Genomic DNA, 17,124 nt, shown 5'->3' on the forward strand with positions numbered 1-17,124 from the left:
CCGTCTCCCTCTCCCTCTGACTCTTTCTCTCTCTCTCCCTCTCCCCTCTCCCTCTCTCTCCTTTCCTCTCTCCCTCCCTCCCTCCACTACACTACACTTTGTGTGAACATTGTTTATTTATTCCATATACACATTATAAATAGAATAATCTTTTTTATCCAGTGTGTTGTGTTCATGTTCACGCGCTGGAAAGGAGAAAAATGTCCACTTATGTAATCAATTGACACAATTACCAAAAGATGACTATATTCTTAATTTTTTTCTATTATGGTTATCTCACAAATTCTCCCTAATTTTTATTGGTAACTGCGAGATTGTAGACTCGCTCTCTTTCTCTCTTCGTAGATGCATGGTGACAAAGCAAACAGTTAGCAATTTAAAACTCAATCATCTTCACAGACTTGGTAGTATGAGAGCATGTGTATAAGTAGTAGATACAAATACAATGGGATAGTTAATCCCCTAGCGACGTGTGATAGCTGTCTCAGGAGCTAAATAAGACTTAGCAGGAATCTGATCGTTTATCTATCGAGAGAGAGCCCCCTAACTCATGGGAGCATCTTCCCCAGCTAGCACGTATTACTAAATTATCTTATAGTTTATATGATTGCGCATTCAAGATAACGAATCTTTTTTTATACATATAGTAGACATGACAGCAAGCTAGGAGCTTAAACATGATTATTGGAAAATTCTTACAAAAAAAAGTTCTCAAAACATTTTAATTAAAATTTTGCTTTGATAATCTCAAAACCATGAGAATCCATTCTCAAAATATTTTATGATTTTGAATCTCTTTAATAAAATACAAATATATGTATATATATATATATACAATCATACATATAGTTAAATATTTTGTTTGAGAATTTTTCATTAAGGTTGCTCTAAGACCAATAGTTTCTCATTTTGAGGTAAAACATATAAAATGAAGGAAAAACTTTTCCAATTGTGTATTATATTGAAGGAAAATAAGTTTATGAATTGAAATTTTCAAATTTCGAACAATATTCAAAACTTCATTATATAGTGTTAACCTTTTTTCTTTATAAATTGGTCTTTAAAAAATTAAATAGTTTTATTTTATACCTAAAAATATTCAATATTCATGTTTTATACTTTACTGAAATTATTATGCTTTTATAATATAATTATAAGTTTAAATAAATCATTGTATTTTAAGAAACTAAACTTATGTATATAATGAAGATTTAGTTAAAATAAAAATATATTTGGATAAAATTTGAAAATTAAGTAAAATAAAAATCATTATTAAAATCAATAATAGAATACATTTCTTTTTGAAGAAAAAATGAAAGAGACTACTGAATATACAAATTCATTTTGATGAGAAAATGAGAGGAACCATTGGGGGTTGGTATAGAATTCAAAGATCAAATAAATATAACTCTCTTATTAATAACTTGAGAAACTAACTCAAAACTCAAACTCTCAATCTCTAAACTCTATGAAGCTATGTCACACTTTGACATCTTCTTATATAGAGCTTATAACTTCCTAATCCTAATAGGTAACATATCTAGATAACTCTAAATGCATTATAATTTCTATTTTCATATTTCGGTAGGATTAGGTCCTTGACTTCAATCTCAAGTTTTCTTTTTCTTAAAGCTTACTTCAACGATCCTCCTCTTAAGCTTGAATTCCATCTTTGACAAATCTGGACGACATGTTCACGACATCACTATCCACCGTAGCAAAGCCTTCTTCACGTACGCCTATCCAGAATGCTCTCCCTTAAACCGCGCGCATGTATTCCTGCCTTCTGAAAAATGAAAATTAGTTTCACCATTACACTGATCATCTATATAACAGCACATGATTGATGATTCAAGACTGCCTATACAGTTAAGTTGACTAAAGATAATTGCTCATAACCGTAGAAACATAAATAAAGCATGCATGCATGCATGCATGCAAGTCAGACTCACATATAGGCGTAATATTTAAGGTGGCTGGGATCGCGCTGTAGAATCTGTACCCGTCTGATCAGATTCACTAAGTTTATTTAAAAGTACTTGAACGCTCTTCCCAGTCTAACCTATGGCTGGTAGGTCCCTTAGGGGGGTGGATGAGCTGACCAAAAATTATATCCTTATAGACTTATTAGATGTGTCAAGATCGAATTTTAATGCGTATGTATAAAAGTCTCCCGATTACCGCATTAGTGGTGACTGGAGACTGAGATGGAAGTTTCTTCTCCGCGGCCTTGGAGTTATCCTATGAATCCTGGGGCGTGCCATTGCTTTCCTCTTTTGGTGGAGTGCTTGTTCAATGCCCACTATTTTCAGAATCACAAGGATCCATTTGAAGAAAAAGAAACTATCTATCTTCAAGTTAGCAGCAATTCAAACGGAGACGAGTAGTAATGGAATAATTGAGATGGAGGAACCTTATCAATCAATAATCGGACGACATGGATAAGATATTCTTACCTCTCAACATCAGACAGAAGCCAACCTATAACACATACATTACCAATGTTGTCCTTAATTGCAAGTTTTTGTTTTGTTTTGTTTTGTTAGTGACTGAGAAAGATGATTTTACGCTTGAGAAAAGAAGAAGCAAAGACTTAATACTTAAAGTAATAAAAGATAGATTGGTCTTATTTATCCTCGCCCTCTCTTGATTGGTTTCTATGGTATACTAAAACAAAAAATATGTATTATGGTCTTGTCTCCTCGTGTGTGTGCTTCACTCATCTACTCTTCCAAAGTCCAACCTCTTCATTCATTGATGTTGCATAGACGGAGGTAAGGGTTATCGTACTCGACGTACTTGGACCAGTAAGGTTTGTACTTGGCAAACGCCAAGCCCAGCCATGGCTTGTAGTTCCCATTGTAATGCACAACCGCTGCATTCTCTATAGCTGTCTGGTTGAGAGCTGGGTCATAGCCTAGCCCCAGCACGTGCCAGCTCCGCTCCATTGCATAGGTCAGGTTGTAGAATGTGATTAACCCCGGTGGCAACGAACCCAGCTTCCACAGCGTTCTATCTTCATTCTGTTGATGTATCCATTAAATATATATATATATATATATATATATATAGAGTGAGTCATTTCTATCACACGAAAGCTAACTAAATTGTCTTTACTTTTGTAATTCGCCTTACCATGTCTTGCCAGTAATGATATATCCCAGTGATGTTCCTTTTCCTCCACTCTCTCAGGTCAAACATATTCATGCCAAACGCCCACCCGCAAGCCCCCGCATCGAAATTCTCTGAGATCTTTGGATTAGAGAAGTTGAGGTACTTGTCAAATCTGTGGAAGCTTTCTTTACACGTCTCCACCGCACCATTCACTTTTCCTTGCATGTCTACTTCCCATAGAGGTGCCAGGTCTTTTTGCACCACAATGTCATCGTCAAGAAACAGGATCTTGTCCAGCTTCGGATACACCTCAGGCAGGTAGAATCTCAGATGATTCAGCATCGATAGGTACTTTGGGTTTCGGTACTTGAGATTGTCTGCGCCAGCAGAGATAGACGAAGGATGGTTTGCTTTGAAATAGTATTCTTTAAGCCTTGCGGATTCAAGCTGACGTAGAACAGAGCAGTAAGAGGAGTTGAGCCACTTAAAATCATTGATGTTCTCAACTTGAATCGTGGCATCAGCAGGAGCATTGACGCGAAACCACATCTTCATTGCAGCAAAATTCAATTTGTCTGTTACTATATGGAAGACATGCTTCTCCGGTTGCTTGGCATTCAGGACAGTGGAGTTGACTACGACTGATGTTGCCAGGACGTTATCTGAAAAGATGGCATAGTGATAGAGAGAAGGATCTTCAAACTTGGCATCCTTTTTGACTACATCCTCCTCCTCTTCATTGAAACCGAGAAGAAAATAGTCTGCCGCTAGCTGCAGACTCAGGCAATGCAATGGCTGTGGAAATGTCTTGGCGGCCAGCTGAATTAAGAAGGTGCCCTTTTTCTTCAGTCCATCTACATTGCGTTCAGTGGATTGAAGCATGGCCCGAAACTTCTTTGCAAGTTCATGGCAGTCATATAACTCGTCTTTTGCCAGAGAGAGAGCATGGCCCATGGCTTTTGCTTGTTCAAGCGCTCTAGCAAGCGATAAAAAAAAGGAATAAAATTAAACAAAGATTGCTGGTTACTGAGGAGAGGAATGTGATAAAAGAAAAAAAAAACAAGTACCTTGAAGGAAGGTCAGCATCAGAAGTTGCTTTTCCCAGAACACGTTGATTTTCTCTACTCTGCTGCATCAAGAAAAGGTAGAGATTGGATGCATTTTTGGATTTGGCGATATGGGCATAAGCTTTAGCCATAATGATCTGGTCTCTCATGAGCTTCAAGATAGCATCAGCGTTGGGGCTCTCAAAGTCTCTCCTCCATATACTGTATTTGCCAACGAGAGAGTTTTCAAAGGTCATGGACTTGTGAATGGCAGCTTCTTGCATTTGCTTATCAGATTCCTTATCTTGTTGGATGAGCTCCAGAGTACGTTGAGCTCTCCTTTCTTGACGTAAACTCTGAAAAGGTATACATATGTTACTAGAATCCCAGTCAAAGGAAGAAGAAGAAGAAGAAGAAGGGTATCTGACAGACAGACAGAGAGAGAGAGATGACCTGACGCTTCAGTTTCGCAGGGCTTGTAAACTCCACGTGTGGAAAATGGTTCTCGGTCTGATTAGTAGAAGAATAACTTGCACTCTCTTCCATTCTAGAATCATTTTGAAATGAATCCCGCGGTGTCACTAGCTAATTGCATTTTTATTTTTATTTATTAAAAAAAAAGTCAGCAACCAGAGAAGAGAGAAATTCTGGAGCAAGCAAATCTAAAAAGATGTTAGTAGCTTCTAGGAGGAATCAGATAAGTAGATGAGTTGGATTGTAAGAAAAAAAACGAAGTTTATGAGAGGTAATTCCATTGAGAGTGTGGGATCAATGGTTGTGTTAATGAATGTACCTGAGAAGGAGGTTTGTTGTTGTTGGGGAGAGGAAGAAGAGGATTGTGGAAAAGCCAAGAAGATGAAAGATGACCCATTTTGACACTACCAAGGCGTATATTACCGTGATGGTCACTGTAGGTGGCAACTATGTTCACATCCTGAAGATAAATTAAATAAAAAAAAATAAAAAAGAAATTGATTGATTAAAAAGGAAAGGAAAGGAGGAAGCAGAAACAGAAATGGAAAGAAGAAATAAAATACTTTGAGATCTGGATCGTAGTGAAGTGCAGGAAGAGAGGAAGCAGTTGTAGTAGTACATCCAGGACAATCTTGCAACGGACGACGGTAAGCTAGAAGTTCTCGGTGGTGGCTGCTGCTGCACAAGAAAGGAAGGAAAGCATCATAAGAAGAAGAAGAAGAAAGAGTAGAGTAGGTCGAAAAGGAGGAATTACTTACGCTGCTTGTGACTCTCCACCCACATGATGTAGCAGCAGCAATACCTGCAAATGTCTCGACCATAACAACAACAACAAAAAAAAACACCATAATCCAATCTTGGCCAGTCGTAATCAGATCCCCGCGCAGCTAGAGAGAGAGAGAGAGAGAGTAAGAAGGTACCAGCGATAAGAAGAAGGCTTGAATTAGAGAAACGAAGCATCTCGGCATCATCATCATCATCATCTGGATCTGCTCGCCGGCGACTGTGAGAATCGCCACTTTCTTTCTTAAAATAGATAGGCAAATCTGTCGAGCGGTTTTTGAAACCTGCACGTGCTGCCGTTTCGTGATAAGAAGAACCACACGCACTTTGACTTCTTTTTTTTAAAAGCCTTCCTTCCCCACTTAGAAGTTAGAACAGAGAGAGAATGTGCATAGCAGTGTTCTTATGGCAATCGCATCCGCTTTACCCTTTTCTTCTCTTTTTGAACAGAGATGAATATCTCAACAGGTTGATTGATTGGAGTTTCCATTCGAAAGTTGCGTGCCTCCTTTTTATTAATTAATAATAATAATATTAAGAAAATCTCAGGGCGACGGAGGCGCTGCGTTGGTGGCAAGACGGAGAGACGCTTGGAGGCAGAGACCTAGTCGGCGGCGGGACGTGGCTGGGATGCACCAGGCATGGCCGTATAGCTTTCCTCACCAATTTCAGGGAGACCTCCTCCATCCCCGATGCTAAATCCCGTGGAGATCTCCCTCTTCGTTTCTTGCAGGTCTCTCTCTCTCTCTCTTGCTGTTTTAACTTTTGTTTCGAATCCTGAGACTCTTTTCTTTCTTTCTTTTTGATCAGAGCCACAAGAGCCCTGCCGAGTTTGCCCAGGAGATCGAAAAGGAGGCTTCTCTCTACAACGGCTTCAACCTCGTTGTCGCTCATGTCTTCTCCAAATCCATGTTTTACGTTACCAACCGGCCACTCAGCCACGGTGACAAGCAGCAGCAGCAGCAGCAGCAGCAGCTCGTGACGCTAGTCTCTCCGGGGATCCATGTCCTTTCCAACGCCAACCTCGACTCTCCTTGGCCCAAGGTTTACACCTTTCCCTTTCCTTGTTTTCTATTTCTCCACCTCCTCATTTCATTTCACTTCACTTGCTCTTCTTCTCTGCCTGCAGTGTCTGAGGTTGAGAGACGGTTTCAATCAGCTTCTGACCCAACACCCACGTGGTGAATTCCCCGTTAAGACTATGGTTGAGGAGGTGATGACTGATACTGTCAAGGACCAACAACCTCACGTTTTCCCACCTGAGACCCAATACCATCTCAGCTCTATCTTCGTCGACATTCCTACACCTGCTGTAACCCTTCCTTCCTTCCTTCCTTTTTCATTTTTGCTCTTTCTATGAATATATATGAACATCCAGTCTCATGGCCCAGGGGCGTTATGGGACCAGAAGCATCTCTGCGCTCACCATCAAGTCCCATGGCCAGGTCTGTTTCTACGAGAGGCATCTTGAACCAGGCGGTGGTTCCTGGAAGGAGCACACTCAACACTTTGTAATACAAAATCAAACCTCTACTTGACCTTCCTTTCTTTTATCACACAAATCCCAAAACTTTCACATTTGTAATATGTGCGTGTGTCTACATAATAATACAGAAAACAGAGTTCATGTCTTTTATTCCAACCATCATCAACATACAAATACAATCACATATCTTACAACACATATATGTATAATGGCACACGTAACTGGACACAAGTGAAAAAACCTCTCACATTACACTTTGACAGAGAAGATCTCACTCAGGGAACTCCAAGTTCCCGACACAGCAAGAACCACGCCCAGTCCCACAATGGCCATGTCCAGGCTCCATTGCTTCCACCCCATCTCTTCCTTGAACACCAACAAATGAAACAAAGCAGGTAACACAAACCCTAAGATGCAGCAAGTGCTGCTCCCCACCAAGGACAAAAAGTCTGTAAAATTTGGCACAAAGAGAGCCACCAAAGTCACCGCCAAGACTAGCAGCCATCTCAGCCACGCAGAGTACATCCCGCCCGAGAACCGCCTCTCCACTATCTCAAATACTGGATTCATCATCAATGGGAAGGTGAAGAAGAGGTTGATGCAGAGTCCAAGCTGAACAATAGTGCTGATAAGTCCTGCCCCCAAGTTTCCGGTGATTATGTCCATGGTGTCTTCACCGAAAGCCAAGTAACCTAAGAAACCAAAGGCTATGTATATGAAAGAGATGAATCCCATGCCGAGTGCCAAGACTTTGCCAAACTTGTCCTTGTCTTTCATCTCGGATTCAAGAGGCAAGACCATTCCAACGCCTTCGAAAGAATAAACAGCGACGCCCATCCCATAGAAGAAGAGCGAAAAACCACCAAAGGCAACAACGTCAGGCCTTTGCTTGAGTATAATCATGGAATCCTCAACAACGACCACAGCCATAGCGGCAAGATCAACAACGTCGGCGAAGATGCTAAGAGGAGCCAGGTGAGTGAGGGTCTTGATGGAATTAAGACCAAGCTGGAAGGGGAAGCATCCCCAGATGTAGAGACTCTTAGAGGAGACGCCCAAGAATTCAGAGCCGAGCGTTGTAATCTGATGCCTGAGACTGAGACTGGTGGGGGAATCAGGATCAAAGATATTGGCTAGAGTGGTGCCGATGAAGATAAGATAACCGACGCAAAAGCCAGCTTGAGACAAAATGATAAAGAGGTCAACGACGAGCCTCCCAAGGGAGCCGCAGACGGCAAAGCCAAGGTCACCAAAAGAGCCGATCTTGGAGAAACCACCGCCGCCGTTGAAAGAGTCGAGCTTGCGGCGGGTATGAACGAGAAGCATCATGCAGTGATGGGTCAAAACGGAGACGGAGAGGAGAAGGAGGACGCCCATGAGCCAGCCGGTGCGCTTGAAGGCGTAAGGAAGACCAAGAACACCAGCGCCGACGACAGCAATGAAGACGTTGGCGAAGGTCTTGAACTGGCTGGAGAGAGGGGGTGACTTGCCGAGAAGAAGAGGCGTGTCCTCCCTGGGAGGTGGCATTTTAAGGGAATAAGAGGAGGAGGAGGAGGAGGAGCTAGAAGCTTCCTTGGCAAACCCCATCTGATTAATGGAACAATTGACAAGGAAGCAGAAAGCCTTCTTCTGAATCAATCAAAGGAGATAGCAAAGATGAGATGGACGAGCCCAGACAGGAAGACCAAGACGACGAAGAAGATAATTGGATGAATTGCGTGTCGACTTGGTGGAGTCCGAAACGACACCGTTAAAATCATTACAGGAAAACGACACCATTCAAAAAAAATTGACAAACCAAAACGACGCGGTTTCAAACAACAACAAAAAAGAAAAACAAACAAACAAGTGGGATAGCTGAGCTGAGCTCCGGGCGGCAACCTCCTCCTCCTCTCTCTCATCATCTTCGTAAGAGAAATGGCGAGGGTTCCTTGTGACTTGAGATTTCTTCTCATACCGGCAGCTTTCATGTTCATTTACATCCAGGTCTGAATCTTAATCTAAATCTAAATCTAAATCCCTCGGGATCTCATGATTTCGTAAATTCTAATCTTTTTCTTTCCACTAGATGAGGCTTTTCCAGACGCAATCACAGTATGCAGATCGCCTCAGTTCAGCTGTATGTTGTTTATATATAACCCTAACCAACCAACCACTGCTTCTTCTTGTTTGTTTGTTTGCTGAGAAAGAACCATTATTGCTACCTATGTGTGTGTGTGATTTGTTTTTATTTTCATCTCATTACTTACTTAGGGAGGGGTGGAATATTTGTTTTTTAGTTTTGATGCTCTCTCTCTCTCTGTGATCTGCAGCTCGAGTCAGAGAACCATTGTACTAGTCAATTGCGATCCCTCATTGATCAAGTAAGCACTAAACAGTCCCGGATTCTCGCTCTCGAAGGTAACTACTCTCAATCCCTCTTCTTCTTTTCCCTTTCCCTTCCTTTATCACCTTTCTTTCTTGTAGATTTGAAGAACCGCCAGGACCAACAACTCGTGCAGCTTAAAGATCTTATCCACACCTTTGAAAGTTCGCCCCTCTCTCTCTCTCTCTCTCTCTCTCTCTCTTTTTGAATTCTGGTCCTTATTTTATTCTCTGCCAGGTAAAGGGATAGCAAAGCTCACTCAAGGTGGACAGGTCTGTATTATAGCTTTTCTTCTTAGTTGCCTGCTACTTGCTGTCTGTCACCTTCTTATTCTTATTCTTTTTAGCAGGGGCCTCTGGCAGCTGTTGTGATTATGGCCTGCAGTCGTGCTGACTATCTTGAACGCACTGTCAACTCTGTTTTAAAGTCGGTTTTACTAATACTTGTTTTCTTACTCCCAACTCTGTCTACTTACCTTTTTTTTTCTTTTTTCTTACAGATATCAAAGTCCCATTGCTTCAAAGTATCCTCTCTTTATTTCTCAGGATGGATCTAATCAAGCCGTCAAGAGCAAGTCTTTGAGCTATACTCAACTAACGTATATGCAGGTAAATCTGAATTCTAGCTATTGTGATGTTGTTTCTCCTTTTATTTGCTCATCTAGATAAGTGATGAGATGATGGCGTTTTTCCCTCTTTTTAGCACTTAGATTTTGAACCAGTCATCACCGAAAGGCCTGGCGAATTGATTGCCTACTACAAAATTGCACGTAAGGACTGGTTTCTCCTTTCTCTGCCTCCCTCCAGCTGCATTCACTGAAATACTTCTTTTAATCCAGGTCACTACAAGTGGGCACTAGACCAGTTGTTTTACAAACATAAATTTAGTCGAGTGATTATACTAGAAGGTGAGTAGGCTTTTTTTAACTTTCACCCCTACTTGCTCTTGTCAGTATTGCCTAAGGGTTTCTCTCTCTCTCTCTCTCTCTCTCTCTCTCTCTCTCTTCTCTCTCTTTAACAGATGATATGGAAATTGCTCCAGACTTCTTTGATTACTTTGAGGCTGCAGCTCGTCTCATGGATAGGGATGGGTATGTTACCTACTGAAGCTACACTCTTATGGCATTTAAGTTCCCGCTGAGTATACAATTAACCCCTTTTTTTTCCACTATTTCTCATTCTTATCTGGGTGGAAACATGTATTAGAACCATTATGGCTGCTTCATCATGGAATGATAATGGCCAGAAGCAGTTTGTGCATGATCCCTGTAAGATTCTTCTTCTTTTTGCTTACCCACGCTCTTTCTTTTCCCTATCTTCCAATATCTCATTATGTCCTGCTCATAATCTGCAGATGCACTTTACCGATCAGATTTTTTTCCTGGCCTGGGGTGGATGCTGAAGAGATCGACTTGGGATGAGCTATCACCAAAGTGGCCAAAGGCATATCCTTATATACGTTTATCAATTTCAATGGCTATGGTTTGACGCTTCTAAGACTTTCCTTGACAAAATATACACTTATTGGGATGATTGGCTGAGATTGAAGGAAAACCATAAAGGCCGCCAATTTGTTCGACCAGAAGTCTGCCGAACATACAATTTTGGTGAACATGTTGGTACCTGAGACTTAAGAGTTTCCATTGTTATAGTTGCACTTGTCTGACTGATTATTTTGATGTCTGTTGAACCAGCCTGGTCTCACCACATATGACTGTTCACTTCTTTGTGAAAAATGTATTATAGCAGCTTTGTGAGACACAGACGTAGACAGTCAGGACTGCGTTTCCCCCTTATTCATATAACCTTGTCATTTTGCAGGGGTCTAGTTTGGGACAGTTTTTCAGTCAGTATCTGGAACCTATAAAGCTAAATGATGTGAAGGTAAGTGTGTTCTTTACTCTCTTTTTTTGTTGCCTGACTACTTTATCACTGGTTTTCTATTTCAATTATAAAGGTTGACTGGAACGCGATGGACCTGGGATACCTGACAGAGGTAGTAGAACCATATCCTTTGTATCTTTCTCACCTGTTTTTGGTGAACAAATCTTGTTTTGTTTATTTTTTAAACTTGGTTCTCTCTCATGTCTACAAAGGGAAACTATACCAAGTACTTTTCTGGCTTAGTGAGACAAGCACGACCAATTCAAGGGTCTGACCTTGTCTTAAAGGCTCAAAATATAAACGGCGATGTTCGTATCCGGTATGAAGACCAAGCAGAGTTTGAACGCATTGCAGGGGAGTTTGGCATATTTGAAGAATGGAAGGTAAATTGATCTTTTTAGACCCAATCAGTATAAGAATTGGTCTAGAGTCACATTTGTGTACCCATCCATTGTGTAGGATGGTGTGCCCCGAACAGCATATAAAGGAATAGTTGTGTTCCGAATCCAGACTACTAGACGTGTATTCCTGGTAGGCCCAGATTCTGTGATGCAGCTTGGAATTTGAAAATCCTGATGCAAAACAAAACACATGTACTTTCTCCAACCCTACGCATCTTCCAGATCCCTATCCATTTGTTGTAGTTCTATGCTGACAGATTGACACGCAGATGAAAGCAAAGGAAGATCATTTTGACCACAGGCAGCCTTTCTTCAAACAGCTGTTTGCACTTTCTGGCTGTATAATTCAAGGATGAGTTTGTAGACAGGGGGTGGTTTAACTTAACAGCTAGAAAGCTCTGGTGACCTGTGTCATAGGTTTTAAAGTCAAGGGAACCCACTCCTTTAAAGGAGCAGACTTAAAACACATTTCAGTCGTTATATAACCTGATTGTTTTGTTGGTTGGTTGGTCTTACACGAACGCAAAATCGTTATATGCACTCTTTCTTCTTCCCACTACTTCTCTTGGGTTCGATATCAATAGTGTGATCCATGTTGCCGCCTTGGTCGTGGAGAGGAGATTATGGGCCTTTACGACTAAACTAATTCAGTTTTGCTTCAAAGAAGCTTTTTATTCCCACTAAATGGCCAACGGATCTGGACTCTGGATTAAGATACTATAAAAGCAGGTCTAGAAAAAGAGACCTACGGAGGAAGCAGAGTCCCCTGCATTTTTAGAATATTCTAATAAAAGAGACTATTATATAAAGATCTGTTGATGACTATTAAACAAAGATTCATTCTCGCTTTGTTAATATTTAGTCTGGATGGCAAACACAAAGGACACAATCTGACTGAATTTCTTCCACCATATCTATCTATCTATCATCTTTGCCTGGTAATTTACAAATCCATCTCTTCCTCTGTCTCTGTGCTAAATTTGCATTCCATATTTTTTTTTATTATTATTTTTTAGATCGTGCTATGTGCCCTGCTCTGTTTGACAAATTGATTTGTGAGGGGGAGGCGAACTAAGTTGGTAAGGGATTGAATTATGATTACATGTCACGTTTCACTTACAAGCCGAACCATATTTCTAAAACATGCAAGTCTTTCCGCGGTTTGTTTCAGCACAAAAGAGAAGACACAATGAAGCATAGCGGTGGGAACCAAGCATGCTTCGTTCTTGGTCAAAAGACCCCAAGCATCCGAGATCTCTACTCCTTGGGACACAAACTAGGCCAAGGACAGTTTGGGACCACCTACATGTGCAGAGAGATCTCAACAGGGCGTGAATACGCGTGCAAGTCTATAACAAAACGAAAGTTGATTTCAAAGGAAGATGTGGAGGACGTGCGGAGGGAAATTCAAATCATGCACCACCTGGCTGGTTACAAGAACATTGTCACCATTAAAGGCGCTTATGAGGATCCACTGTATGTTCACATCGTGATGGAGCTCTGCTCAGGTGGGGAACTTTTTGATAGAATCATCCAGAGAGGGCACTACAGCGAGAGAAAAGCAGCTGAGCTGATTAAGATCATTGTTGGTGTTGTTGAGGCTTGCCATTCGCTTGGTGTCATGCATAGAGATCTAAAGCCCGAAAATTTCTTATTGGTGAATAAGGACGACGACTTCTCTCTCAAAGCCATTGATTTTGGGCTTTCCGTGTTCTTCAAACCAGGTTAATTCATCATGTTTCAGTAAGTTATAGAATTTTCAAACTTGCTCAATCTGAAACTTTCAGGTCAAATATTCGAGGATGTGGTTGGAAGTCCTTATTACGTTGCTCCTGAGGTTCTGCTCAAGCACTATGGACCAGAGGCTGATGTGTGGACCGCAGGGGTCATACTGTACATATTGGTGAGCGGAGTCCCTCCCTTCTGGGCAGGTACGAACCCAAATGAAACAACTGATGATATATGGTAATAAAATACATTCTCTAAGTATCTTTTCTTTTGTTTCCAACACCAGAAACACAGCAAGGGATATTTGATGCAGTGCTGAAGGGACACATTGACTTCGACTCTGACCCTTGGCCCCTGATATCTGACTCCGCAAAAGACTTGATCCGCGGCATGCTCTGTTCCAGGCCCTCTGAGCGCCTCACAGCTCATCAAGTATTGAGTATGTTTAACCAGTTCCTACTTGTTTCTCAGGTATATGTATGATGTATCTGCTTTCTTACCCTGCCAGACTTTTGCAGGGCATCCTTGGATTTGTGAAAATGGAGTTGCGCCAGACAGAGCACTAGATCCTGCCGTGCTTTCTCGTCTTAAGCAGTTCTCTGCCATGAATAACTAAAGCAGAACTAAAGCAGATGGCTTTAAGAGTACGCAAAGCTTCTGCTTCTTTTCTTTATGAAGAAATATCCATAAATGTCTTCTTCTGCTGTGGTTCAGGTAATAGCTGAGAGTCTCTCTGAAGAAGAAATAGCCGGACTAAAGGAAATGTTCAAAGCAATGGACACGGATAACAGTGGAGCGATTACATTTGACGAGCTAAAAGCTGGGTTGCGAAGATATGGTTCTACCCTCAAGGACACTGAGATCCGTGACCTAATGGAGGCTGTAAGCACTCTAAACTTTGATCTGTGTATCTATCTGCTTGCAATCAGTATGTTAAACCTCTGTGACTTACCAGGCAGATATTGACAAGAGTGGGACCATAGACTACGGTGAATTCATTGCTGCAACAATCCATCTGAACAAATTAGATCGTGAGGAACATCTCCTCTCAGCCTTCAGCTACTTTGACAAAGATGGGAGCGGCTACATCACAATTGACGAGCTACAGCAAGCGTGTGCTGAACAGGGGATGAGCGATGTCTTTCTAGAAGATGTGATTAAGGAAGTCGACCAAGACAATGTGAGATACCTAATCATATCCACTGGCTTGGAGATGATATGGTCAAAGGCCAAGGGATCATTTTCTTCTTCTTTGTTTCAGGATGGAAGGATCGATTACGGAGAGTTTGTAGCGATGATGCAGAAGGGCATTGCAGGAAGAACAATGAGGCAAAGCATAAACATGAGCCTCAGGAAAAATGCTTAGTGGCTAACATGCAATCTCACGGTTATGTACAGGTTAGGCTTTCTAACTAAGGTAAATTCCATCAAAATCTTCCTAAACTGACAGTCTAGACCGGTGTGCGTGAATCCCTCGTTGTTGACAGAGCTGAGCCACGAGATGCAAACGCTACAAAGCTCCTCCGTAGGAAATATGGTTTGCGTAGTCGTCTGGATCCTTCCTAGTAATTGTAGAACCAACAAAGGCTAAAGTGTACTGCTGATTATGTGTATTAACAGATAAACTGAACCAACATCATGACATATGAGATCATTGTAATTGGACTTTATATGCACACATCCTATAAAAGAAGATTACTGTACTGATGATGACTATACATGCAGTCTCTCTTCCCATTGTTTGATTCATGGGTTCAGATCTTATTGACTGATTGTACACGTTTGTTACAGAAACTGAAATGTTGTGTGATGCAACAATAAAGGAAGAACCTTATAACTCATCTCGTGAACCACTCTTGCTTTCATATGATGCGTAAGCTTTGATTATTGAAACATACACGTCGATGCCCTTCAAGTACTCAGCTTTACCCAAATACTGCAACAAATCACAAAACCACCTGCGTGAGGGAATTGACAATGATGAACCAATAAAATCACACATAAATAAATATGCACCTCGTTGTGGTCATGAAGCAAACTGGGGGTGTTTGAAATGGGAGAGAACCCAAACGCGGGAACGCCAGCCATCCGGAAGTAGCGAGCATCTGTTGATGCAGGGAAAACCTCAGGCTTACTAGTCCTACCTCCGGCTTCCTTGACAGCATTTCCAAAGAGCCTCCACCACAGATTTGAATCATCTGCTGCTGTAAGGAGCGGATCCCCCGAATGCTTCCGCTTGAACTGCCTCAGACATTGACAACACCACAGCACTTTTGTCTATAATTTGCATGGATAGAGTAGAGACATCCAACACTGCTAGGCTTGAAGAGGGAGGAGAAAGGGAGATTACCTCAAAAGACATGTTGCGTGCAGCGGGTGCCCATTCCTCCACCAAACGTCTTTCAAGAGCTTCAGAGTCAACATTGGGTGGGATACGAATGTCGAAACCAGCTTCTGCTTCAGATGGTTGTAGATTCATCACGAAACCCTTGGAGAGAGAGAATAAAGAGTCAGATGAATTTCATAATAAAAGACATCAACTATCAAGAAAATGGGAGGAGACAAGTTACAGTAGGGGAGGGAGTGCCAGCCTTGAGGAAGGCCATGTTAACGGAGACGACGTCGCCTTCAGCAGTGCCACCAGCTTTGAGCAGATCGAATTGGGAAGCTCTGAATCGACGAATACTCTCAATGCTTTTGAGGAGATTCTCAATAGCAGAGTGGTCATAGAGCTTGGCACCGTGGCCAGGGGGTCCTTTAGCCTTAATCACAAGCCACCAGGGACTCCTCTCTCCATAGAATACTCTGTAACTCTTACTAGGCGATGGCAGACCTGAAATAAAATGTCATTTTGCTAGTTAACATATACATAAAAAGGGATGTTTTCCTTTCCTTACTTACCTTCGTCGAGCACGATTCCGATCTTCAAGCTCTTGAAGAGGTGGGATTCAGCGAACTTCTCGGCTCCATCGTGGCCGCCGAGCTCTTCATCGGGGACGAAGGAGAGATAGACGGATCGGAGTGGGTGGAAGCCAGAAGCCTGGAGCTTGCGTATGGCCTCGAGGTACTGCATCCCAACGCACTTCATGTCCTGCGAGCCTCTGGCATAAATGTCTCCTTGGTTGTCCATGTGAGCGTGGAGCGGGTGGTGTGTCCACTTGGATTCCTCGAAGGGAACCACATCGGTGTGGGAGTTGAGGAGAATGGCAGGCAGGGTTGGGTCAGAGCCTACCCATTTGAGGAGAAGATGCGGCTTTCCCTTTACGAACTCGTTCGTCTGAGATTCGAGTGACAGCGACTTCGCCTGAGAGTTTAAAAAGTCAACGGCTTTGTAGTAATCGGGTTTTGGGTGAACCGTGTCGATTCGTAGATACTCCTGGAATCTGGAGACTATCGCCTCCCCGTCGTCAGCAGCCGCAGAAAGGATGCATAGAGTAAGAATAAGAAGACTCATCATGGCGAAGCGCAACATTCTTCTCCAACTGAATTAAGGCAGGGAGGGACGTCGCCGTTATCTGAAGAAAGAAAGCCACGAATGTCAGTTTTGTGAATAAAAGAAATAACAAGGGCCAAAGCAAGAAACCAAGCGAAGCATCCCTTTCACTCACTCACTCAATTTGAATGTATGAGGTAAGTTACACTGGCCTTCTGGCATACCACCTCACTGCACTCTACTTCCCGTAAATGACATCATATCCTGAATTTTATTTTATTGTCAGTTTCTCCTAATTAGTTACTAGTTGATGATAACAATGGTTTTGCTTCTCTTGTTATATGATCTTCATCGATGACAACTTCCTCGCAAGTTATTATTTATTATGCTTAGGGAGTTCTGCATTTACAA

The 17,124-nt window shown here is 41.9% G+C and overlaps 6 protein-coding genes across 9 annotated transcripts; 3 read left to right on the top strand and 3 right to left on the bottom strand.

The window, feature by feature from the left end:
* Positions 1-2,577: 2,577 nt before the first annotated feature.
* Positions 2,578-5,784, bottom strand: LOC103828105 (probable galacturonosyltransferase 3). Of its 3 annotated transcripts, none has more exons than XM_009103704.3 (8): positions 5,555-5,784; positions 5,393-5,436; positions 5,198-5,309; positions 4,954-5,094; positions 4,614-4,745; positions 4,182-4,516; positions 3,136-4,090; positions 2,578-3,023 (listed from the first exon to the last, which is right to left on the bottom strand). In XM_009103704.3, exons 1-8 carry the CDS (start codon positions 5,615-5,617, stop codon positions 2,748-2,750), a joined length of 2,058 nt encoding a protein of 685 aa, XP_009101952.1. In that variant the 5' UTR covers positions 5,618-5,784; the 3' UTR covers positions 2,578-2,747. The 3 variants fall into 3 exon arrangements, with proteins under 3 accessions (XP_009101952.1, XP_018515308.1, XP_009101951.1); XM_018659792.2 differs by having other exon boundaries at positions 4,614-4,741; positions 5,198-5,312; XM_009103703.3 differs by having other exon boundaries at positions 5,198-5,312.
* Positions 5,650-7,053, top strand: LOC103828109 (transport and Golgi organization 2 homolog). The gene is made up of 5 exons (XM_009103706.3): positions 5,650-5,885; positions 5,967-6,150; positions 6,228-6,461; positions 6,547-6,729; positions 6,809-7,053. Exons 1-5 carry the CDS (start codon positions 5,803-5,805, stop codon positions 6,953-6,955), a joined length of 831 nt encoding a protein of 276 aa, XP_009101954.1. The 5' UTR covers positions 5,650-5,802; the 3' UTR covers positions 6,956-7,053.
* Positions 7,027-8,615, bottom strand: LOC103828108 (amino acid transporter AVT3C). The gene has a single exon (XM_009103705.3). The coding sequence runs from the start codon at positions 8,488-8,490 to the stop codon at positions 7,153-7,155; it is 1,338 nt and encodes a 445-aa protein (XP_009101953.2). The 5' UTR covers positions 8,491-8,615; the 3' UTR covers positions 7,027-7,152.
* Positions 8,616-8,699: 84 nt separating this feature from the next.
* LOC103828113 (alpha-1,3-mannosyl-glycoprotein 2-beta-N-acetylglucosaminyltransferase) lies at positions 8,700-12,088 on the top strand. 2 transcript variants are annotated; one of them, XM_009103710.3, is made up of 18 exons: positions 8,700-8,889; positions 8,972-9,022; positions 9,216-9,303; positions 9,370-9,432; positions 9,506-9,540; positions 9,618-9,694; positions 9,768-9,876; positions 9,971-10,037; positions 10,107-10,175; positions 10,289-10,358; positions 10,474-10,535; positions 10,622-10,712; positions 10,789-10,882; positions 11,089-11,151; positions 11,225-11,263; positions 11,364-11,534; positions 11,611-11,744; positions 11,822-12,088. In XM_009103710.3, the coding sequence occupies exons 1-17, from the start codon at positions 8,821-8,823 to the stop codon at positions 11,716-11,718; spliced, it is 1,326 nt and encodes a 441-aa protein (XP_009101958.1). In that variant the 5' UTR covers positions 8,700-8,820; the 3' UTR covers positions 11,719-11,744; positions 11,822-12,088. The 2 variants fall into 2 exon arrangements, with proteins under 2 accessions (XP_009101958.1, XP_033129125.1); XM_033273234.1 differs by lacking the exon at positions 11,822-12,088 and having other exon boundaries at positions 9,615-9,694; positions 10,447-10,535; positions 11,611-11,747.
* A 250-nt stretch (positions 12,089-12,338) lies between these two features.
* On the top strand, positions 12,339-14,985 carry LOC103828112 (calcium-dependent protein kinase 26). Its single transcript, XM_033273233.1, is given in 10 exon segments — positions 12,339-12,490; positions 12,724-13,276; positions 13,340-13,483; positions 13,567-13,719; positions 13,799-13,893; positions 13,895-13,924; positions 13,995-14,162; positions 14,236-14,460; positions 14,542-14,678; positions 14,768-14,985. Coding segments are annotated over 9 exon segments (1,593 nt in total). The 5' UTR covers positions 12,339-12,370; the 3' UTR covers positions 14,647-14,678; positions 14,768-14,985.
* Positions 14,876-16,859, bottom strand: LOC103828110 (aminoacylase-1B). The gene is made up of 5 exons (XM_009103707.3): positions 16,182-16,859; positions 15,851-16,113; positions 15,631-15,768; positions 15,297-15,521; positions 14,876-15,216 (listed from the first exon to the last, which is right to left on the bottom strand). Exons 1-5 carry the CDS (start codon positions 16,750-16,752, stop codon positions 15,112-15,114), a joined length of 1,302 nt encoding a protein of 433 aa, XP_009101955.2. The 5' UTR covers positions 16,753-16,859; the 3' UTR covers positions 14,876-15,111.
* Positions 16,860-17,124: the final 265 nt, after the last annotated feature.

This window comes from Brassica rapa, chromosome A06 (assembly GCF_000309985.2).
Source record: "Brassica rapa cultivar Chiifu-401-42 chromosome A06, CAAS_Brap_v3.01, whole genome shotgun sequence".
Taxonomy (NCBI): domain Eukaryota; kingdom Viridiplantae; phylum Streptophyta; class Magnoliopsida; order Brassicales; family Brassicaceae; genus Brassica; species Brassica rapa.